At 40.5% G+C, this 22560-nt stretch overlaps 4 protein-coding genes across 6 annotated transcripts; all 4 read left to right on the top strand.

Moving 5' to 3' along the window:
* Window positions 1-251: 251 nt before the first annotated feature.
* On the top strand, window positions 252-9031 carry LOC127379426 (placenta-specific gene 8 protein-like). 2 transcript variants are annotated; one of them, XM_051428975.1, is made up of 5 exons: window positions 252-459; window positions 1243-1301; window positions 1964-2070; window positions 2298-2452; window positions 7318-9031. In XM_051428975.1, exons 1-5 carry the CDS (start codon window positions 355-357, stop codon window positions 7483-7485), a joined length of 594 nt encoding a protein of 197 aa, XP_051284935.1. In that variant the 5' UTR covers window positions 252-354; the 3' UTR covers window positions 7486-9031. The 2 variants fall into 2 exon arrangements, with proteins under 2 accessions (XP_051284935.1, XP_051284936.1); XM_051428976.1 differs by lacking the exon at window positions 1243-1301 and having other exon boundaries at window positions 345-459.
* A 596-nt stretch (window positions 9032-9627) lies between these two features.
* LOC127379425 (cornifelin homolog A-like) lies at window positions 9628-13520 on the top strand. Of its 2 annotated transcripts, none has more exons than XM_051428973.1 (4): window positions 9628-9782; window positions 10806-10922; window positions 11392-11546; window positions 12004-13520. In XM_051428973.1, the coding sequence occupies exons 2-4, from the start codon at window positions 10817-10819 to the stop codon at window positions 12121-12123; spliced, it is 381 nt and encodes a 126-aa protein (XP_051284933.1). In that variant the 5' UTR covers window positions 9628-9782; window positions 10806-10816; the 3' UTR covers window positions 12124-13520. The 2 variants fall into 2 exon arrangements, with proteins under 2 accessions (XP_051284933.1, XP_051284934.1); XM_051428974.1 differs by having other exon boundaries at window positions 9707-9782; window positions 10809-10922.
* A 10-nt stretch (window positions 13521-13530) lies between these two features.
* On the top strand, window positions 13531-16626 carry LOC127379424 (placenta-specific gene 8 protein). Its single transcript, XM_051428972.1, has 4 exons — window positions 13531-13677; window positions 14033-14171; window positions 15279-15463; window positions 15566-16626. Exons 2-4 carry the CDS (start codon window positions 14057-14059, stop codon window positions 15770-15772), a joined length of 507 nt encoding a protein of 168 aa, XP_051284932.1. The 5' UTR covers window positions 13531-13677; window positions 14033-14056; the 3' UTR covers window positions 15773-16626.
* Window positions 16627-18583: 1957 nt separating this feature from the next.
* On the top strand, window positions 18584-21423 carry ugt5g1 (UDP glucuronosyltransferase 5 family, polypeptide G1). Its single transcript, XM_051429543.1, is given in 3 exon segments — window positions 18584-18721; window positions 19549-20481; window positions 20483-21423. Coding segments are annotated over 2 exon segments (1587 nt in total). The 5' UTR covers window positions 18584-18721; window positions 19549-19551; the 3' UTR covers window positions 21140-21423.
* The last annotated feature ends 1137 nt before the right edge of the window (window positions 21424-22560 follow it).

Genomic DNA, 22560 nt, shown 5'->3' with positions numbered 1-22560 from the left:
CTTCACAGAGAGTGATCTCTGGAGATGTGGTGCAATTTCACACGGTGAGACTGAGGCTGCTTGTGTAAATCCTCTCATTTGATTTGATGTGTCCTTGTGCTCTTTCAAAAACACTTGGTGGTTGGTGTACTTCTCATTATTACTCTCAATGAGACGATACACCATGAAAGTGCTCTGTGATGACATTTTGTGATTTTTCATGCTTCTTACTCAACAGTTACAGACCAGGGGGTCAGAGACCCCAGAATCTAATCTGTCCAAATACCCCAGGTCAGCAGAGTTAACTGTTATGGGAGCCTGGTGCTGTGTTTACCTTTCTTATCTGTTTCATATTTACACCAAAACACTACAGTCATGCAAAGAGCACACACACAAAGCAAGAAGACGAACAGAAAGAAAAAGCAGCAGACAAAACTGGGTCCAGTACTTGTTTTTCCTGGGATTTACTATCTTATACAGGTAAGTCATCTATTCTTGATCAAAACAAACCTGGTTACATATTTTCAGTTACACTTTCACTCTACCTAGAAAGGCGAAGTAAATCATTCTCCAGCGTACAGCAGCAGGCTGGCTCTGAGCCATACATGTACCAGAATTAGAGAAAGCTCTGGTGGAATCTTTCCCTCCTCTGAGTTTGAGGAGGAGAGCTAAAGAATAACAGGAGACAGCGGCGTTCAATCTAGTAGTGTTTAGTGAGTGAGGGGCGTGGACCTTTGTCCTCAGCGAACACCTCACTGGTTTGTCGAGCTTATCTTCTGACTAAGATAGTGGTATCCTGCGGAAGGCTGCTTTGGTTATAGCTCAGAATTATGGGTCACTGATACAGAGTTTGCTGATTTGTATCATCTTTTGCCTAATGCATAAAAGTAATGATAACAATTAGTTAATAATGGTAAAAAGATATATAAATAAAAAGTGTGAGAAATAACAAATGTGTCTACTTTGCTACATTTCAGTACATTCGTTGCTTTACAAATGAATATTTTACATACAAAGCATATCACCAGCTGGTTTTAAATTAAATTACAAGTACAATAGTTAAAAGTAGCTCGTTCTAGACCAGATGCCAAATTAAAATGCTACTTACACATGAATGTGGTCCAGTAATGATAACCAATACATAATAACTCAACACTGACACAAAGCATAATGCATACATTTTACTGAAAATACTTTTATGGAAGGAACATTTTGAATGCAGGACTTTTATATGTAATGAGTATTTTTTGCTATTGCACTTAGGTAAAGGATCCTGAATGCTTCTTCCATCACTGGACTCTTCTTTCCTTCACCATAACCAAGTACTCGCAGTTGTCTAAAGATAACCATTAAAATATTAGTCATGTTTTAGAGTTGCCAGGAGAAGCTACTGCAGGAAGATAAATGTAACGCATTGGCAGTGATGTGTTCGGTTTGAACTTTTTGTATTGGCAGTGAACGCTGGACAACAATCTGAATGCCATTATGTTTCATATAAAGTGTATTTGCTAATGTACACCAGTATAGTATATTGGCAGGGTTGCATGATAAAAAAGACATTTCTGGAGAATTTCAGCTTAAGTAAATGCATGATGGGAAGTATTCAAACAGGCTAACAATGTTATTTAAGTAAATGATTAACTGTATATTTAGTCAATTCATCATTTGGAACTTAATATGATAAGTTCTGAAATGGCTCCAAATGTGACAGTTGGCCAATTTACAAAGATCTAACATAGAAGAGTTTATTTAATTAACGTGATTAGAAGCTTCTACAGTGTATAAGCATAGTGGAACGAGCACCGATTGGTGACTGAGGCCCAGCTGTTCACAAGTTAGAATAGAAAAACATCTGTTTATGATAAGCTTTGTTCATTATTTGAGCATACAGTATGAAGAGCATTAAAACCAGAATGTAACTGTGACCATATGCGTTGGTATATTTTAACTGTTTCCCCTCTCTTTTATGGACGTGGATGGCCAGCTCAGCTATGTCTCAACAGGTGGTCCAGGTCCAGCCGGAGAGTAGGGCTCAGGAAGCAGGTCAATGGAGTACTGGCCTGTGTGAGTGCTACAAAGACGTAGGAGACTGTAAGTGAACATGAATCGTGCAGCATACAGTCTGATACAAAATATAATTCACTTTACAGCATACCTCTCCTGAAAGCATATAAAAAGCATTTGCTGAAATGTTGAAATATATATAATGAATCTTTAATATAAACGTTCATGTTTTTGCATACTGTGAGTTGATCTACTCTCTCTCTCTCTCTCTCTCTCGTGTGTGTGTGTGTGTGTGTGTGTGTGTGTGTGCAAAGGCTGCTTTGCCCTGTGCTGCCTTCCAGTGTTTACCTGCAAGGTGACCAGTGCAGTGGGCGCGTGTCCCTGCCTGCCTCTGCTGGACTGTATCGGCTGTGTACCACCGGCATCCCTCGCCATGAGGGCGTCCGTCAGGCAACGATACGGCATACAGGTAAACAACAAAAATAAAAGTTTCATTATACTTTATCTGCATGGCTTCATACAACACTGGATAATTGGGAAAGAAAATGGTGACGAATAAAAGGAAAATCCAACATAAAGGGTTTTAGTAAGGTTTTTCTTCCACCACAAGCCTCCAGAACAGTTTCAGAACTTACCGAAAAGTTTCTGAGAAAATATTCCGTCATTTGATGTATTAATGGTGGAAAGGTGGGCAGCACCCGTACAACTTTAAATCCTGAATCGGTCACCCCCCCAATTGGATTGATTTCTCCCACGTTTGCAGTTTTGACAGCTCTGTGATCTGATTTCACGGCCTCTGGCAAAGATCTATTGTGAACTGTGGAAAGCTTTAGCCTTATACATGTTATGGATAGCTGCTGCCTTGAGTGAGACTGTGGTTTGATAAAATAAAACTGAACTTTTCTGAAAAACAGCAGACCATGGGCATCTTTTCAGCCATCTGGGCTTCCATATTCTCTTTTTCTTCTTGCTTTCTGCTCAAAGTAGAACTCTACTAAGACTGTCAGGAAAACTGTCACTGCACTCAACAGACCCAATGGTGTGATATCATTTCGACAGGTAGTGAGTACTGCAATTAGTTTACAGCTTTGATAGCTAACTAACATTTGATAGCTACATTGACAGCTTCGGCCATGTTGCTTAATTCCTCCTTTTCAGTGTTGTGACAGAACAATTGAACTGCCTGTGAACACATCTCTCGCAAGAAGTTTTGTTTTTGCAGGGAGAATGTGAGAGTTAAATTTGTAAAATTCTTTCAGTCAAGTGTGTTAGTGGCCCCTGTAGTTGTGATGTGATAAACCCTGGTCTGCACAAAGCAGCTGATTGCTTTCACTCGCACCACACTGTGTCCCCAGCTCAATTACACAGAGCTGCTGGGGCTTTGAATAATTATGATTACTGCTGAGGAGATGAAGACGTTTCAGTGATGAAACACAATAACAGCACGCAGGGGAAATACTTGCAACATCAAGTAGATGTGCCTGATGACACTGGTTATTGCTTTAGCAATGCAAACAACGATTTGAGTCTACATAGTGACATCAGATAAAGCTTAGATGTACACTGAGGATGCTGGGAAATCAGGACACATTTATTACATAATAAATCTGCACTAGAGCCACAAATAACTTAATGAATAAACAACAAACTGTTAGTGCCTTTAAGATACAGCAAGCTGCTCAGGCTGCCCACCCACTGCTTCACTGCTGTGCTGTTTGTCCACACTGAGCGCTCATACACCTGCCTGCATGACCACAGATCTCAACAGACATCAGGTCTCCGTCACTGATCACTTAACATAACCAATACTAGAACAGATGTTTCTCATGCAAACAGCAAATACCACGGCCAAGTTGTGAAGTTTGATGTTGGATAAGCCGGACGTTTCTGGGACAGTGAAGAGAAGGAGAGATAAGGCAGGAGGTGGGAGTGGTTGGAGGCCAGAAGCTGGAGCGCTGCCATAGGAGAGGAGGAGGTGGTTGGTAATGTTGGCTTCTCTGGAGGTGGAGTGGGCCGTGGATCGCTGTCAGTACTGCCGAGCATGAGCTAGGAAGGTGCCAGGAGTTCTTATGAAAACAAGTCCCAGCATGTAGGCTGTTTGTAAAGCAAGGTAATTACTCTCTCATGGGTGGATGGAGACAATGCTGTAACAGTGTGTACCTTGAGGATAAAACTGTAGACTTCAGCCATTTAGATATGCATTAAAAGACCTGGATCATGTTTCTATGCAATTACTTATTTGCTTACTTATCTTATTTCTGTGTGTACAGTACCGCTACCTTTTCTTGTCTTTATAAAACTTTGACTTTAGGATTTTTAGCCATCGCGGTGTGGCTCTAGGGATGGCAGTGTTGGTCGGTCAGTCTACCACTTTGGTCCAGACTGAAACATCTCAACAACTATCTGATAGACTGCCATAACATCTTCTACACACATTTATGGTCCCTAGAGAATGAATCCTGATGACTTTAGTGATGCCCTGACTTTTTCTCAAGTGCTACCACGAGGTTGACATTTGTAGTTTTGAATGAAACTATTGGATGGATAACCAGGATGCATTTTAAACTTTGGTGATCAACTCAAATTTTCATCCAGCATCACCATCAGGTTTGTCCACTTCTTTGGTTTATGTCCAAATACCTGCAACACTTATGACATTCCCATCAGCTTCAGCTGGACTTTGTGGTGAGTGCTAGCAGCATATGTTAGCATGCATACATGCTAAACTAAGATGGTGAACATGGTGAACACCATTACATTACACCTGCTTAACATCAGCATGCACCTGTGAATATGTTAGCATGCTGATGTTAGCATAGCTGACCATGGCTCTAGTCTAGTTATGTTCAGTGCATGTTCGAATGAATATCACACTGAATCACTGACTGACTCAGTGGCTTTTGGCAGCGGGGCTCCTCACTGGTGACTGAGAGTGCCACTGTCAGCTCAGTTGTGATTCGCAGTATATTGCTTGCTTGTTAAAAGACTGTGAAAGTCACAAAAACAAACATAGTCTGATAACTCTGTTGTAAATAAATGGCGGGTGACTTGTTGACATGTGCTTACGGGCTAACGTGACAGCGACTTGACTGATGGCAGGCTACTACTGAACTGAAGACCGAATCAATCCTTAATAACTTGGCTGTTTGAACAGTGGTGCATTCAGTGTGTCTTTGAACAGTTATGCGATCTCTTTGCTCAGCTTAGCTTGAACTACGAAGTGACTACAAATCATGGATGTACAACAGGACCTGGATATGGCTCCGGCGTTCAGCCTTGCTTCCAATTTTGCCAAGTGGCCACTGATGGTATTGCAGCATAAATGAGAGACATCTGTAAAAGTGCAGATCAAGGTCAATTACAACTCTCTCTCTCTCTCTCTCCCTCCCTCTCTCTCTCTCTCTCTCTCTCTCTCTCTCTCTCTCTCTCTCTCTCTCTCCATGGAGGTCTTATGCTGCATTCATATGGAATCAGGCAAATGGAGGATGGCAAACTGCTTGTCATATTAGTAACAGTAGACTGCACCGCCGACCAAGGTTAAAATATTTTAAAATTGAAACTTTTTCGTGTCTTCAGCGATAGTATTTAAAACCGGATGTTGCGTGGCTCCCTCACAGAAAGAGAAAATACAGGCAGTCTGGACAACATGCTAATAATTAATAAATTAGATCAAATAATATACACAATAAACATACAATACATATCGTCATGCCTGTCATGATTTTGTTTTGCTGTTCTGCCATTCCATCGGACTGTTTGATTGTTTTTCCTGTGCTGTGAGGAAGATGCTGTCTGTCTGCTGTCTACCATTTGCCTGAATCCAAGCAATATATTTTTAAAAATTTTCCCTGAAAAATGATTTAAAAGTTTGTGACGTCATCATAATGTAAGGTCTATGGACAGAGTGGGAATTCTTATTAGACTGAATAGTCCGGTATACATATATTAGAGATGTATTAGAGCACAGAGATGCTAGCATGGCTTTAGTCTTGCTTGGTCTCACTTAATTACTTACTTGCTTCAGAACTTTTGTTTATTCTGTTAAGTGTATTTATGCTTTTTCTTTACTTTGTACATCGTAACAAAGTACTTTTAGTGTGCAGGCTGCATGTATCAAGTAAACCGACAAGGCATTCGAACATATTGATCTAAACTTATTGTTGATGAGGCATTTTTGTCTGTGTATGTTTATTGTGGTAGGACTGTATGCACATGCAAACTATCCCAGAGTTGCATGTTGCATTCAGATCCTCAGACGTGTAATGATGTTTGGGGGCGGCGTGACAATTTTAGTTGTTAATGTCACCCTCCCACATTGAATTCGCAGGGGAGGCAGCGCAGCAGAGAAAGTGTGGTACTGAGCAGATCCCAGGTCTGTTGCTTACACAAGACAAGTGTGTAAATCTCAAGATGTTTGTTGTTTTTTGCTCTTTTGAGGCTGCCTACCTCACAGTTGTCACAATCAACAATTGCATTCATATCTTGACACTTGTGGGGAGAGATTATTTTGTTATATAACAGCATTAACAGCGAGATTGCGTGATTGTGGTCCACACACAGTTCATATTGCTGAATGCATTGGTCATGTTTCATCACTATCCTGTTGGTAAAGTTCACAAATGCATTATGACTGAGCCAAAATAGAGGCAGATTTTGTTTTGAGGATTTGATATTCTGAAAGAATAATGTTTCAACTTCAACAGCGTTCAAGCTAGAAGTAATCAAAACTGACAGGAACTGTTCATCGGGCTCTAAGTTGCAGTGCTGACTCAGTATCACGAAGGAGAAATCACATGCTCAGGCTGCACATGGAACGATCTGCCCTCTTATTGTGTCTCTCAGACTTTATTGATTTATCAAATCTCACCCACCAACATTTCCATCTTGACATTACCGACAGGCTCTTTATCCTGGTTGCTGTTGCTAAGAGCAAAGACTTGGCTGCAACAATCTCACTGTCCTCAGGGGGAGGATGCGGTATTTACTGAAACAGAAGAGCACGATTATTACTGTTAGACTGACAAATACGCTGCCATCTATGAACTTCAAGCTGTATGCTACTGTGCATTACTAATTTGGACTTTTGTAACACGTGTTTGTCTACTTTACATTTAATAAAAATGAATGGGGTAAAACTACAACAAGTTTTATTGTAGATTATACTCTAAAATAATTACTAAAGCTGTGAGTATAAGCTCCTACCACAGCACAACAGGCAGGAGACACTGCATAGTATATATCAGTAAAAATGTCTTTTTTGCACCTAAATGCAAATGTTCACCTTTTGTTCGAGCCTCCCACCTGCGTTCAGGCCTCTCTCTGTGTGTCTTACAGGGGAGTGTGTGGAGCGACTGCTTGTACGGATGCTGCTGCTATCCGCTATCTTGGCTCCAGATCTCCAGGGAGCTGAAGAGAAGAGCAGCATCCCACGCCTCCTCCTCCTCCTCTTCATCAGCCAGATACACCGCTCTGACCTCCCTGCAGGGGGCGCACTTGGTCTAGACACACGCTGCGCTCCTCTCTCCTGGCCTCCGCTGCCTCCTGCCCTCCAGAGTACAGGAGTAGATTTAATCACACTTCCTCTGGTCTGCAGCCACTCCCTGTTACCTCAGAGAATTCAGCTGGGACACAATGCGTCCCACAGAGAGGAAAGTTCAGTTTGAACCAAGATGAAATGAAAGAAGTATGATAAAACTAATTTAAATACTTGAGCAGGGCTATTTTGAGTAACTAATTAGCATGTTATATTCTTTCACTGGGGGAAAATAACTGAGTACACTACCTGAGTACACTTTTGAGGTACTTCTACTTCACTTCTTATTTATTACTTATTTATTATTTCATTTATTTAATTCTATGTCACTAACTTTTTTTCGCCTCTACATGTATCTGACATATGAGAAGTTTTATAAATAATCTGTTGCTATAGATTCAATTAAACAGTGATTCCCTTTTGCCCTGTGACTCCTTACAACAAACTAGTGTTGGGGCCATTTATGGTGTTTAAGATGTCTATGAGTTGTCAGAAAAAGGTAAAAAGAAATTCCAATAGCCTGAAAAAGTAAAACAGAGTTGTGTAGCAGAACTGTTTCCTTCTTTCCTCTCCTATGAATCATCTCATGGCCCCTCAGATTTATCTTGATCTATTGACAGAAATTGAATATAATATCCATAAGTGTGTTTTCATTAGTGTATAATCAGCTGAAAATAAGAATCATTGTGCTTTCAATGAGCTGTTTTTATCTACAGAGGGAGCGGGACTTCTTCTATGGAGGCCGCCATGTCTCTACAGTAGCCCAGAAAACCAATTGTGGGACGAGGAATCAGCTAAACTTGTGTTCTCTCCAAGTGTGATGTCAGTAAATAAGAGTAAGGTTAAGATTACTCAGTATGCAGCTAGCAGTGAATCTCTGACTGAAAGTATTCAAGTCAAGCCATAGTATAAATAGTATTTATATATAGTATTTGCGTAGGGCCCCAGGGAGGTATTGTAGGTAATCTGTGGATAAAAATAACTCATTCTAAGGCAACAAGAACATAATAATTCCTATATTCATGTGATTACACACTAATTAAAACACAATATATTCCATTTATGGCAGTGGAGCCTCCTAAATGCTACACATTAGGGTCACAAACAGTACACAAAGACTGTAAAGCCTAAATTTGAAAATATATAAATTAAGTTTGATCTTGCCACACGTTTACAAAGACAAATTCCTGTTTGCAATTTCCTAAATATGATTAACCCATTTGTTTGTAACTTGCTAATCCGTGAACTGTTTAGCTTGAGGTTTTAAGAAGTCAATTCTGGAATCTTATAGCCTCTAATGTGACATTATGACAGATGGACATGGACTTATGGACGTGTTAATAGTCAGAAGAAAGCAGCATTTAAAAAAAAAAAATGTGTTCTCGAAATTGGTATTGAAGACAAACAGATTAATAATGACAAGAATTTAGACATTATATATGGAAAAATGCTTCTTTCACTAAGCTGACACTGTATATTTTGTATTCAAAATCAAAAATAAAATTATAAATTGAACTGGTGGCACAGCTTGTTGAAACTATGTCAAATGCCTGAATGAATCTTCCTGTTTCAATTTATGTAACATGTGACTTTCCTTTTTATCTTTAGAACTCCTCTTCTTAGAAAAAAAGAGGGGAGGAAGTAACTTGTTTTATTATTGTAAAGCACATTTAATTTTAAGCAAAAGGAACACACACACACACACTATGTATAGCAACTGATTTTTGCTAGATAACAGGTTACATCATTCAAGGATATTACAAGTGAAATTATACACTACCAAAAAGCTTGGCTCTCCAGGAAGCTTTCATATTTTGTAAAACTGACTGTTTTTGTTCATTGAAGTGATAAAGCAAGTGTTTTTACAGTTTGCTGAGGAGATGTGAATTCAAGGAAACGGCAGAATCAACAGCTTGTTGCAACATTCAAACAAAGGTGTAGAGCCACATGTCACTGTGGCACAAAGCACTACACAGGACATTCTCTTTTGTTCTTATCACATACCGCTGTGACAGTCGCACACTTTCAGTATGAGGTAATGCGCATTTTGCAGCCATTCTGAAAAAGGATGAGTGATGATAAGATATCCTGATGTCTGACTATTGAAGGTGTTGCCACTAGTCAGACTGGACAGACCGGTCAGTGCCATGAATCCCCTGCTGTCTGTCAGGTTCACCGCTCTGCAGCAGCTCTATAAGATGCCACACTGCCCTGCAAACCCATCACTTGACTCAACCCTGCTCCTTCATCCTCACAGGACAGTAAGGTAAGACCATCCACTGTTAGGTGCTCAGGGAGGAAAACTGTACACTGCTTTGTATTTTTATGAAAGGGGAAATACTATAATAATTTGCCACTGGCTTGTTCTGAGCACAGTCTTTCAGTGTTTTAACTTCAGGTGAAAAATTGTGTGACGCTGTATCTGTTCGGGAACCTCGGCAACCTGTGGTTTTCTAAAACCTTTGAAAAACAGAAGTAGTTCAGCTCCAACATACAGGCCTGTCTGAGATGAGGTGCTTGCTCAACAATGTGTAATTTTGATAACCCTAGACACCCCAGTATACTTATGAGTGTGCACTTCTCTTTCCTGGAACTAAAACCTGAAAAAAACGTACATTTTTGACATCACCAGTATCTATTATCGGGCCAAATATATTGCAATTTCAAGACCACAAACTGATATAAAGTCTAAAAATGACACAGTACAGCGAGAGTAATTCTTTTATAGAAACTGAAAATTAACTACACTGTTATGAAATCTTAAAATGGATGTAACAGCTCTTTAACCACCCACTAGTGTGGTGAATAGCTTCTCTAAGTCTATTCATGCATCACAGTACAGTACACCGATCACGGAAATGTGACATGCATTTAGAGTTACATTCTGTCAGTATGTATGAAATGATGACCTGAAACACACACTGTACATGCTATAGTAATATGGACTATGCACTGATTCCCATCTGAGGGGTAGAAGGAAGAGCAAGTACCGTATTTACCGTATCATCTGAAAACATTATCGTCCCTGTACTTACAGCAACATGGATTTAACCAGTGAGACAATGAGGAGAAAAGCTGGATCATGTGAATGGTCCATTAGCTATTTTTCCATATCCAAGGAGATTATATTCCTGTCATGGGGATAAAATATTTTACTAAGGTATTCTCCTTGATATCGTGTCAGTGTACTGCCACTTAGCACAGTACTCTGACATAAGTGTTTTTGCAAGTAAAGCCTTTGGCAGACAGTCTGGTCTTGACAGTGACTGTAATCTGTGTTTTTGGTCAGAAGCTGAAGTCATGTCGGAAAAGATGGTCGCGACTCAGCCCAGGCCCTTCATCATGACCACTGTGTCCAATGAATGGACCTCTGGCATCTGCGATTGCTTCCAAGACCTGCCCCAGTGTAAGTGCACTTTGACCAAGTACACACATTTTATACTGCGTGATAAGATACATTTTTAGAACACAAGTTGAGACAAGAACTGAAATCCCCCTCTCGTGCAGGAGGTTGGAAACATGCTGATCATTCAGACTGATCTGGGTTTAGGAATGCAGGCAGACGGCAGATTGATTGGAGAGGACTGGGTGTACATTGTAACGCGATAAGTTATTTTTGCTTGAAAAGATTGTTGAAACTGATTACGTTGAATATTTTCAGTCAAAGTTACTTATCAGGTTTTATAGTGTGTATAAAGTATTTGAGCTGTGTATTACCATTCTTGATGCAACCTCAGATAAAACGAAACAATCTCAAAACGGAAGCTCCTGAAACATTCTGACTTGTTTACTATTTTTAATGTGTGTACACCTTTAAGAGGCTTCAAAGTTGACCTCAGCGACTGAAGGAACCTAAATGCAACTTTTTTTTGCAGGTTGCTTCGCCTTTTGGTGTTTTCCCTGCTTCGCCTGTAAGACTTCACACGAGGCCGGAGAGTGTCTATGTTTACCTCTGCTGGACTCTTTTGGAGTCATCCCTCCTATAACCACGGCCCTCAGGGTGTCAGTACGCCAACGATATGGCATTGAGGTAAATGTTATCCTAATCCCCTATTCAAAAAAGCCGTAAAGCCACCATTGTTCCGACTAAAATGCACCTCAGCTGCGTCAATGCTTCCAAGCGTACCAGCATAAGTCACTGTTGCCCTGACGGTTTATCAGATCCAGGATCAGTATTAAACTTGTTTATCCTTTTGTCACAGTCTGTGTGTACGTTCCTTGAGAACATCCAGCAATTCATGCCGTATGGTCATTAAAGAGTTTCAGTACGCTGTGTTCTTTTGTTCCAGCCGACTTGTTTAGTCCGACTTTGACAATGATTAATGACTGTAGCCAAAAAGCTGTGTTATAGAACTGGTAGCTCCACCTTTATTCTACTATATGCAAGTATTTGTCCACCATGAACTATGTGGGGGCATTTTCTTCCCATGTCTGTTGTATTTGTGCATATTTTACACCCCACATCCTCACTGCGTCTGTCTTCACAGGGTACAATTTGCAGGGACTGCGTGTACGCCTTCTTCTGCGGGCCCTGCTCCTGGTGCCAAATATCAAGAGAAATCAAAACGAGGACGAATCCCATGGCCTTTGTCAGTAACATGGTCTGATGAGAACAAAGATTACATTTACAATCCCGTCATCATAATTAACATTAACGTCATCACCGTCACGACTGTTGACATCAATGCTTTTCATGCTATTTGGGATAAGAGAGGGCTACCACGGCTGATTTGTGATCTGTTTCAAGCAAGTCTGCCTCTGAGGAATGCCACTAATGTTGCGTCACTTAATAACAGAAGAAAGAGATAAGCAGACACTTGGCCTCTGTGACTTCCTGTGAACTATCAGTGACAGCTAGTGGTGTACTGATGATTATTCTGGTTAAACTCTAACCTACACTATGTTTTTTTTTTTTCCCGCTCTCTCTCTTCTACCACAACTTCCAAGATGCTTCTATACCTTTCGATTATTTATTGGTCCCCAGTAGCGGTTCTTATCCTTTAGAAGTATGTATATGTTTCTGTATGGGCTCATTTTCACTTGTTAGGCAGCAACAGGAGGCAGTGAAACATATAGTACATACAGCTAAAAGAATAATACCGTTAAATAGAGTAAAAACAGCAAAATATATACAGTTACATACACAACACAACTAAAACATGTACTGAGTTATTCACAGTTTAAGCGACTTTTGTAACTGGTTCCAATACTTTATTTATATATGACCAAATACCACAACAAATGCCATTCTCATCAGCCTCAGCTGTACTTTGTGTTTAGTGCTAATTACTAATTAGCAAATGTTAGCAAACTAACATGCATTGGTAAACATGGTAAACACTACCTGCTTAACATCAGCATGTCACTGTGAGTGTGTGGGATGTTAGCTTTTAGCTCAAAGCAGCACTGTGCCTAAGTCAGTGGTTCTCAAACTGTGGGGTGGGCCCCCCTGCAGGAGCACAAAGCAACTGCAGGTGGGGCATGGATGAGAATGTGAAGTGGAGCTACATTTTCATGTAGGGAAAACTTAAATGAATTTAAATGAATTGAATTCTTAAATTCAACTTGGATCATTTTTTATAAGTTTTAGTTGCCCTGGCATCGTTAATGATGCCTAAAAATTGTCTGTTATGATGTGTGGACTTTTTCAGAGGGGGGCACGCCAGAAGAAGTTTGAGAACCACTGGCCTGAGCGCAGCCTCACAGAGCTGCTAAAATGGCTGTAGACTCTTTGTTTTGTTGTTACTTTGACTCAACACTTATTTCCCTACAGACTTCATTATAAGGGTGTGCAGTGATTTCTTGTCTTGTATTGGATTACAATTAGAATACTGTGATTGTTAGAAGAAGTTGTACGATTTGATTTTATTACACATTTTTAATATTTATGTTCCTTTAATTCACTTTGTTTTATTTGCTGGAGCTTTTTTGTGTCATTCATATTCAAGTTTTTTGCATTTAAAACCTGTTGAACAGGGTAATAAAACTCTTATACCACACAGAAGTGAAGTTCAGTGCAAAACTGTACCTCCTTGCAATCTTATGCAAACCACACATGCAAATCTGCCAAATTTAAATCATGCCCTGAAGGATTAAATGCCAGCTTTTGCTCCATGTGATCAAACCAGTGTCCACGGAGAGAGGATCCAACACCAGCTCAGGTGAGTGTTGTTCAAATTAGAGTTAAAAAGTAAAACAACAGGCTAGGTGAGGAGGATGAATTTTACAGCATGCATGCAAGGAAGTTCAGCAGCTGTTTTGATTCACAGTAAACAGATGTCACCAGGTGATAGAATGCGCTAGGGGTCTGGGTAAATGGTGTGAACCATGTCCTGAAGATTTAAATGCGCCATATCATAACGTAGAACAATTGAAGGAAGGAAAGGTTCTGGACCAGCAGGCGTCCCGGGAGCCTTGTTCAGATATTTGGGCTTGAGTTCAACTTTGTAAAAGGTGCAGTGAATGTAGAAAGACTCCCATGAGAAAAAAAACAGCTATAAATGTTTTCATTTTCAGGCCTTCCTTATTTGAGGGATCATCATGGCAACCAATGTGTTCATCAGCAACAATCAGCCCCAGGCTCCGACTCTGGTTGCTGTCCAGTCCAACCAGTGGAGCACCGGCATATGTGACTGCTTCGACGATTTAAACGTCTGTAAGTCTTTTTCTGTGCAGAGCGGCAGGTGTTTTCCTTATACCTCCTGTGTGTCCACTGGCGGATGCAAATGCTGTCAAAGTGACATTTGAGCCTGGACTGAGTCTTAAGTTTACTTTAACAGGGACTGTAGTCAAGACCACTGCAGTCAAGTTCAAGACCGAGCAGAAAATCAGTCACCCTTCCTATGCTCTGTCCCTTTTTGCTCTGTGTTCCAACAGTTGAGCAAACCTCAGTGGCAAAAGATAAAAGTGACATATCTTAAAATGTCTAGTGTGTAACAGGAATATGGGTATTCACAGAAATGGAATGTAATATGCATAAGTATGTTTTCATTAGTGTATAATCATCTGAATCTAGGCTCATTCTCCAGGTTTTTGGTATGTTAGAATAAGCCTTTTATAGCTACAGACCAAAGTTATTATAGTTAACTAAAACTAAACTAAAAAGTAAAACTAGGTGTGAAAAAACATTTTAGTTAACTGAAATAAAAATAAAAACTAGACTTTAGTAAAAAACAGAAACTAACTGAAACTACATTGTACGCTTACACAACTAACTAAAATAAAATAAAAAATATACAGGAACTGTCTTTAGTTTGAGTTTATTTAGTTAATTTGGTCAAATTAGTCACCTCAACAAGCATGAAGAGGCATTGGTACATATGTTTATTGAGACTTTGAGTCAGTGTGTTCGTACTGTAATGCCTATACTGACAAATACTCCCCATTTTAAACTATAATAAGATAAGATCTATAATAACGCACTCTGGAAAATAACTGAAACTAAACTGAATTGAAAACAGAAATTAAAAAAACTAAATAAAAAATAAAACCTAATGAAAATACAAAACTATAATAATGCTATGGACTCCATGGGTCGCCTTCCATGTCGGCCACCATGTTTCTACAGCAGCTCAGAAGGAACAAACCAAACATACATACAAACACATCATGACAAGCATTTTCAAGTCTCAATTTAGAATGTTCTAATCTGAAATCTGAAAAAAAAACACAGCACCCAGGGATATTTTGAACTTTCCCACAATTAAGGACCTCTCCAGATAAGATCTGTTATCACTGTAACCCCACCTCAACCTTGTTCCAGGTTGTTTTGCCTACTGGTGCTTTCCTTGCTTTGCCTGCAACACCACCTCTGAGTTCGGAGAGTGTTGCTGTCTCCCCCTGCTGGATTTGATGTGGAACGCCGTCCAGATGATGTTTGTCCCATCATGCACTCCGCCTGTGTCCATGTCAATGAGGGTTGCCGTGCGTACCCGCTACGGAATCCAGGTGAGTTTAGAAAAAGAGGAAGAAGCCGGAGAGATGCCTCGCCCCTTTTTTTGTTCTTCATGGCTGCTACTTTCTTTCTGTTTTGTGTGTGTCTCTGCTCAGGGTGATTTATCATCTGACTGCATGTACGCCACCTTCTGCAACGTCTGCTCCTGGTGCCAGATTGCCAGAGAGATGAAAAGACGCAAACAGCCACTCACCGTTGTCTCCGCCCAGCCAATGTACGCGGGTCCCCAGCAATATATGATAACCACCCAGCCGGGGGTCGTCACCTCTCAGCCAATGATTTCAGCTGCTCCTCTGTCTTAAACCCTCATGTGACTCCTGGTTCTCTAAAAATCCTCCTTTCTTTTAGGCCTCTGAGTTTCAACAGTTATCTATCTAATCACTCTAGCTGAGAATTCTCAGAGTGAGGCATATTTGGGTCTACTTTTAGAGAAGAATCAAGTTTCCAAATCCAGGAATATCATCCTATCTCCTCCAGGATATAGGGCAGCTACAGAGCTGTCCTAACCTGTTAGGCATAAGATAAGGCAAACACTCTCACACATTCCAGTAGGTGGGTAAATATAGACTGATTGAAAGATATGGATGGTTTTAAGGACTCCATAAACACAATGTAATGGGCATAATATACCACCACTGCAGCATTAGGCCCCCTTACAACTTTTATAGCAGCTTTTGAAATTGTACGTTTTTTTATTTCCCTGGATTTGGAGTCAAAAATGTCTTGAACAGATAAGGTCAAACTGTGTCAACTGATGTAAACTATTTTTAAAATGGGTGTCAGTAGCTGAGTAGTGTCAGTCATAAATTAATTTCACTCAACCTGCATCAGATCTTCTCAGAGCCTTTGGAATGTATTTGAGAGATGTCAAAATTTATTTGATTTGATGTTGGTTTTTTTCTCAAATGAAATCTTCTATTGCTTATTGAGAGTTTGTGTAGGAACATTCAGAAATAGCTCTTGTCCTGCTCTGAGGTAGGCTAGATCCCTCAGTCAGCTCTTTAACTGGCCACTTGTACTGTTTGGCCAGATACCTGTACCTATTTTTAGTTTGTTCTTAACACAACTGTTAAGTGTGAGTGAAAACTAAGAGTTCAAATCCTATACTTTAACTCATATTTGCAAACAAAAAAATAAATGCTATTTATCTGATTTATTTTGACTCAAGAAATGTTCTTATGTTGGTTAGGAGTAGTGTATAGGGTCCTAAACGGCTGCAGGAAGGACACAGAGGCAAGTACTAATCATCTGGAATTGTAATTTCATATAATAGCTTTGTCATACCAGTTGCAGCTGCTACTTTCTTATAAGTTATGAAATGCACTTTTGAAAGGATGGTAGAACACTTTCTTTGCATTCCACTGGAGATATTTTTAATTTCCTTTTATTACATATTTCCTTTCACGTACCTCCTCCAGCAGCAGACTTCCCTCCCTGCTCCAGATTTCACCTAATTCCCTCTAATTCTGGTCTTGTTAATGTGGTTAGTAACACTTAACTGCATTCATAAAGAGTAGTTTTTTTTTTAACAGAATTAACTTAGTACTTGCCATAGTTTGGCTGTTCCTGCTCTGAGCTCACGTGATTGATCACACGATCACTTAAACGCTGCTCTTCAAGGTTTCTACACTTAACAGTAAGCAGAAGCAACATGCCTGTTAAAGCTAGGGTAGGTCTTGTATTTTAAATACAAATTATCTTTACATCTTGAGAAGACGTAAGTAAATCTGGTATCTGTGACTGTCACAGGCCTGTAATAAGCCTACCTGCCTGACTACCTGCCTACACTCTGCCTGTGCACTCACTGAGCATGACTGGAGTCTTTTACAAGGCTAGGCCGATATTGCCGGAGCTAGGTAATTGGTCACACAAGAACGGCAGAGAAAGTGCAGAACAAACTTCCAGTGAGCAACAGAAATCAATCATATGTACCTTTACTTCTAACTCAATCCGACTCAGTTCTTTTCAGACATGTCACCTTGGTAAGCAAGTATATTTATTTTACTTGTAAACTCTTGAGCGACAGGCTGCAGTCATCATCTCTGCTGTTACCTCACTGGCTGTTGTTCTCTGGCTCAGGCTTATAAAACTCCACAGAGGGAGAGGAGAGGAGGGGAAGGCTGCGGTTCACTGATATGACTGTTGAACAGCGGTTCGTGCAGTTATTGTAATCACCAGCGCTCATTTTATTTTGCCTCCACTGTGTGACCTTGCTGCTTCCTCCTTCCCTCTTTCCCTGCCACTCCCGTCTCACACGCTCTGACTGTGTCCTAGTTTGGAGCAGTTTTGCCCAGCTCTCTCCTGAAGTTTCCCCGTCCATTAAACTGTGAAGTCTGTGCAATGAACTTTCCTGTAAGCAGGGGATGAACGGATGAGTAACTTTTAATTGAGTCACTCAAATAGATTGAATGGTGCAAAAACAGCCATTCAGCACTCTCTTTAGTCCACCTGATAACTTATCTTACTTATCTTATTCTAAAGCTCTGAAATGAGTGGATATGTGAAGGGAACGACAAAAACAACTGAAATGACTTGATCCAATCCATATTTAACCCATATTAATGATTCACATTTAGTATGTTTAGCAAAAATCTCATAGATTTTGTTCTGTTAGAGGTGGAAACAAAATTTGCTGTGGAAGATGTCATGGTATGTGGCTACCCATGACAAATAACATTTAATTTAATATATCATACCATAGTTAGTAGAAGTAGATTTTTTTAAATTATTCATTTAAAACATTAAATACCAGCTTTAGACTGGATCAAAGCACATATTATTGAAACTGAAGTTGTAACTCATAAGCCATTTCCGAGGTTAGTCACTAGGGGCTATTCACTTTATCACATAAGAATACATTATAAAATGTCTCCTGGGTCTGCACAATGGAAATACTGGACAACAGGTTGCTTTTTTTTCCCTAATTCATTTTGATTGTTACAGCCCAGAATGTGTGTTTATCAAAAAAACTATGAAGATCTGAAATTCATAAACAACAAAAATAATTTAAAACCAACCCCTAAAGACTGAAAAATGTTAAGAAAAACATGCATTTACACACTGACCCTTGCTCTTTATTACAATACCCGTTAGTTACCTCTAGTCCATATACTGGACTTCACCCCGGAAGAACAGGGCCTGTGTGTGTGTAAAGGTAAAGCCGTGTGGAAACACATGTCACATAGTATCCCGGCGCACTCAGGACCTGGAGTTCAAGCCAAACCTCAGCATTTTGATACTACAAGAACAAGGTGAGGCATTTTTAAACAATCTTTATGTCACTACCTACAGATATATATAACAGCACTTTATGAGGTAAAGCTGAACAAAACTGCATTTCTATGCGAAGAAAATAAGAAATAGTTTTTGAAAGTTTGATTGATTGATTTTGATTAACCTACTTTGCATATGAGCATGTAGCAGTAGTAGTAGCACATCACATGGTCAGTGGCATGAAACTGACCCACATGATGAATGGCAATCTAGAGTGACATAACAATCTCATAAATTCTGATATGACTGTTCACAGTGAGGTCACCTTGCAAAAAATCAGACCTCTGCACCTCCTCTTGACTCTGTTTTTAATCTTTATAACATATAGCCGGTGACGGGAGATTCTGGCCAATCACAGGTCATTTCAGAGAGAATCTGTTCCTATTCCTTCTGCTGTCATTCAAACTTGTAGTGGGAGGGGCTTAACGGTGTGATGGGAGGCAGAAGACACTCAGTAGATTTTGCATAGGTTTGCACAGGTTTTGCCTAGTGCAGCTTTAACTCTTTTCATCTTTTTGACACTCTCCCTTTCTAAAGTTGCTGGTCAGTCCCTGTTTCACAATGATTTGCAAGGCAATTTGCTCACAGTCCACATAGAATTATTGATTGATTATTGAGTAGTAAACTACATATCACATTATATCTACACAGTTAAGCTTATAATTTCTGCCAGTGTACTGTGTGGCTATGCCACAAATTAGACTTATATTCAAAATCAGGTGTAGACCAATGAGACAAATGAGCTACAGTATACATTAAAGCTACCAGGTTTAGTCTAATAATTTCTTTCTGTTGTTTCTCACAGTAAATGTCCAGCATGATCCCTGTATTCCTGACAGGGCTCTGCTTCCTGTTACTCAGGCCCACTTGTTGCAGTGGAAGCAAGATTCTGGTAGTGCCTGTTGATGGCAGCCACTGGATCAACATGGAGGTGATCCTCCGAGAGCTGCACTCCAGAGGCCACATCCTCACTGTGCTGCGCTCCGCCAAGAGCTGGTACATCCCCAGTAACTCTACGTTTTATACTTCTATCAATGTGCCCATGCTGGAGGATGAGGCAGATATGAACTACTACAATAAAATGCTCATAGATGTGATGGAATGCCGCAGGTGGCCGAATTTTATACGCACCTTCTGCCAGCAGTACTTGATCACATCCATGTTGGGAATGGGCCATGAGATACTTGCCAGAGCTGCTGCTACAATGTTAGATGATCCTGTTTTTGTGAAGAAGCTGCAAGATACCGAGTTTGACTTAATGTTAACAGACCCTGCTCTAACTTTAGGGATTCTTCTGGGTAGTTACCTGAAGCTGCCGATAGTTTTCAATGTGCGCTGGATTAATAATGGGGAGGGACATTTAACTATAGCTCCCTCTCCAGTCTCCTATGTCCCCGTGTCAGGAAGTGAACTCCATGATAAAATGGATTTTCTGGAAAGGACCAAGAATATGCTACATTATTTCTATAATGCTGCTGAACAGCATTTTATCATTAACCCTGCGTACTCAGATCTGCTCCAGCGGCACTTCCCTCCTGGTACAGACTTGCTGTCTTTGGAGCGTGCAGCTGATATTTGGCTGGTGAGGACGAATTTTGTCTTTGAGTTTCCTCGGCCCACCATGCCCAACGTAGTCTACATAGGGGGTTTCCAGTGTAAAAAGGCCCGTCCCCTCTCTGCTGAGCTGGAGACCTTCATGCAGAGCTCCGGGGAGCACGGGGTGGTGGTGATGTCTCTAGGGGACGCTGGTGTCAGCCCTGCCTTATGAGGTCACAGATGCCATCGCTGCTGCTTTTGCTCAGCTTCCTCAGAAGGTGGTGTGGAGATTTGTGGGTGAAAAGCCTCCATCCCTGGGGAACAACACCCTGCTGGTGAACTGGCTGCCTCAAAATGACCTCCTGGGGCACCCCAAGACTCGAGCATTTGTGGCCCACGGAGGCACCAATGGAATGTATGAGGCTATTTACCATGGTGTTCCCGTTCTGGGCCTGCCCCTCCTCTTTGACCAGTTCGACAACGTACTCCGGCTGAAGGTGCGTGGGGCAGCTCGGGTGGTGGAGGCCAAATCACTCACGAAAGAGGAGTTCCTGGAGGCTCTGAAGGACATCCTGGAGACTCCCTCATACCGTAACAACATACAGCGTCTTTCACAGCTACAACGTGACCAGCCAATGTCTCCAATGGACACCGCCATCTTCTGGACTGAGTACGTCATCAGGAACAAAGGAGCAGCCCATCTGCAGTCAGCTGCTTTTAGCCTGTCTTGGTACTCCTACTTCTGTCTGGATGTGGCTGCTTTCATCATGGCCCTTATTGGAGCCTTTGTCTGGGCTTCAGTCTTAGTCTGTAGGATTCTCTGCTGCCGAAGGTCCAGGAGAAAGACGAAAGCAGAGTAACTGATTCAGAAAAGTGGAGTCATAATAGCATGGCTAAAACAGTGATAGACTAGGCGGCTTGACCAGAGGACCATAAGAGTAAACACACCTTCACACATATGAAACCATGATCCTGTGGGTAATGATGATCAGTAACGGCGCACCACATTGACATTACTGACAAAATGTTTCATGTCTATGCATTTGCATTACAAACACAAAACACAAGTGTGTAGATTGATTGTTGTACAACATACATTTACATACTGTGGAGTTATGAGCCAATAAAATGTATGTAAAAGTGATGTTTTATGTTTTGTATTGTTATTGAATATGAATGACATCAAGTGTGAGACGGAGACTCTATGGAGTGACCGTAGCTCATTGACTAAGATAAATACCTACAGCGACAACTGCTGCATATGATGTAGGTTTAGCTCTCATCAATCAAGATTATAGCAGCGGTGCAGATAGGAGTGGTCAATTCAATCCAAAGGGCCCTGGACTGCTGCTGCAACTGCATGCCTTGCATATACAATAGTTACGCCGCTGAGCTTAGTGACTGCCCACTGTTTTTCTGAGGGGAACCACTCAAGTTAAATAAGTAGAGTTTAACAGCTACATTTTCAGTTTAGCAGAATTTCTTCAGTGTGTAAATTGTTGTGAAATTTATGTTTTACATGCAGACAATCTTGTTATAGAAATATATTTGTCAGAGATTTAGGAGATTCATATTCACGATGTCAGTTTTGGGTAATACAGTCACTTGTCTAATATAGTCCCCCCGTGTTTTAATGGTATACAATTGTCCTCAAACCTCAATCATATTTTGATCTATTGAGTATTCATAGTGATAGAAAACAAAGCTTTCCTAAGCTAGTTTCCATACTTGTTGTTTTACATAGATTTCAAAAAACAACTTTATGGGTAAAGTCCATAACTTGCCACCACAGTGTGTTATCAGAGCACTCTGACCTGAGAGTAAACTGGCAGTAGGTGGCACAACATGCCTACCAAACAGTGGTTGACCTAAAACTGAAATAAAACAAAGGATTTGTCTGCCTGACAGTAGCAACACAAGTATTTCATCACATCGGTGGAGTCAAAGGACTCACAGACACACAGAAACAGATCCTTATCATTTGTTTCTCTCACTTTCTGTACGACACAAATGCATGAAGAGGAACATGCTCAGAGCTGAAGACTCAATTCTGCAGGGCTCTCACTTACAAAATGCTGACAATTTTAATGCAGTCATACTTTCCGAGTAGTTGTACTTATACTTTTTCTTACATACAGTGCATCGTGTACATGTTCTATGAATGTATACAAGCATTATACGAAATGTCTTATCTTGAGATCACTCCAGCGTTGCAAACCAGAAAAAAATGTGCAAGCATGGTGTACTTTGTAGCTGCTCAATTTGAAAAAGAACCTTAGGC

The sequence above is a fragment of the Dicentrarchus labrax genome, unplaced genomic scaffold, assembly GCF_905237075.1.
Source record: "Dicentrarchus labrax unplaced genomic scaffold, dlabrax2021, whole genome shotgun sequence".
NCBI classification, from domain to species: Eukaryota; Metazoa; Chordata; class Actinopteri; family Moronidae; genus Dicentrarchus; species Dicentrarchus labrax.
Note: the sequence above shows the minus strand (reverse complement) of the source record. Positions and strands in the feature narration are given on the sequence as shown.

What these genes read in the sequence shown, in the direction of transcription:
- LOC127379425 (XM_051428973.1), top strand. Translation starts at nt 10,817, where the DNA reads ATGTCGGAAAAGATGGTCGCGACTCAGCCCAGGCCCTTCATCATGACC. An exon ending in CTTCCAAGACCTGCCCCAGT is followed by an intron (nt 10,923 to 11,391) that starts GTAAGTGCACTT and finishes TTTTTTTTGCAG; the next exon opens with GTTGCTTCGCCTTTTGGTGT. An exon ending in GCCAACGATATGGCATTGAG is followed by an intron (nt 11,547 to 12,003) that starts GTAAATGTTATC and finishes CTGTCTTCACAG; the next exon opens with GGTACAATTTGCAGGGACTG.
- LOC127379426 (XM_051428975.1), top strand. Translation starts at nt 355, where the DNA reads ATGCAAAGAGCACACACACAAAGCAAGAAGACGAACAGAAAGAAAAAG. An exon ending in CTTTCCTTCACCATAACCAA is followed by an intron (nt 1,302 to 1,963) that starts GTACTCGCAGTT and finishes GTGGATGGCCAG; the next exon opens with CTCAGCTATGTCTCAACAGG. An exon ending in GGCAACGATACGGCATACAG is followed by an intron (nt 2,453 to 7,317) that starts GTAAACAACAAA and finishes TGTGTCTTACAG; the next exon opens with GGGAGTGTGTGGAGCGACTG.
- LOC127379424 (XM_051428972.1), top strand. Translation starts at nt 14,057, where the DNA reads ATGGCAACCAATGTGTTCATCAGCAACAATCAGCCCCAGGCTCCGACT. An exon ending in CTTCGACGATTTAAACGTCT is followed by an intron (nt 14,172 to 15,278) that starts GTAAGTCTTTTT and finishes ACCTTGTTCCAG; the next exon opens with GTTGTTTTGCCTACTGGTGC. An exon ending in GTACCCGCTACGGAATCCAG is followed by an intron (nt 15,464 to 15,565) that starts GTGAGTTTAGAA and finishes GTCTCTGCTCAG; the next exon opens with GGTGATTTATCATCTGACTG.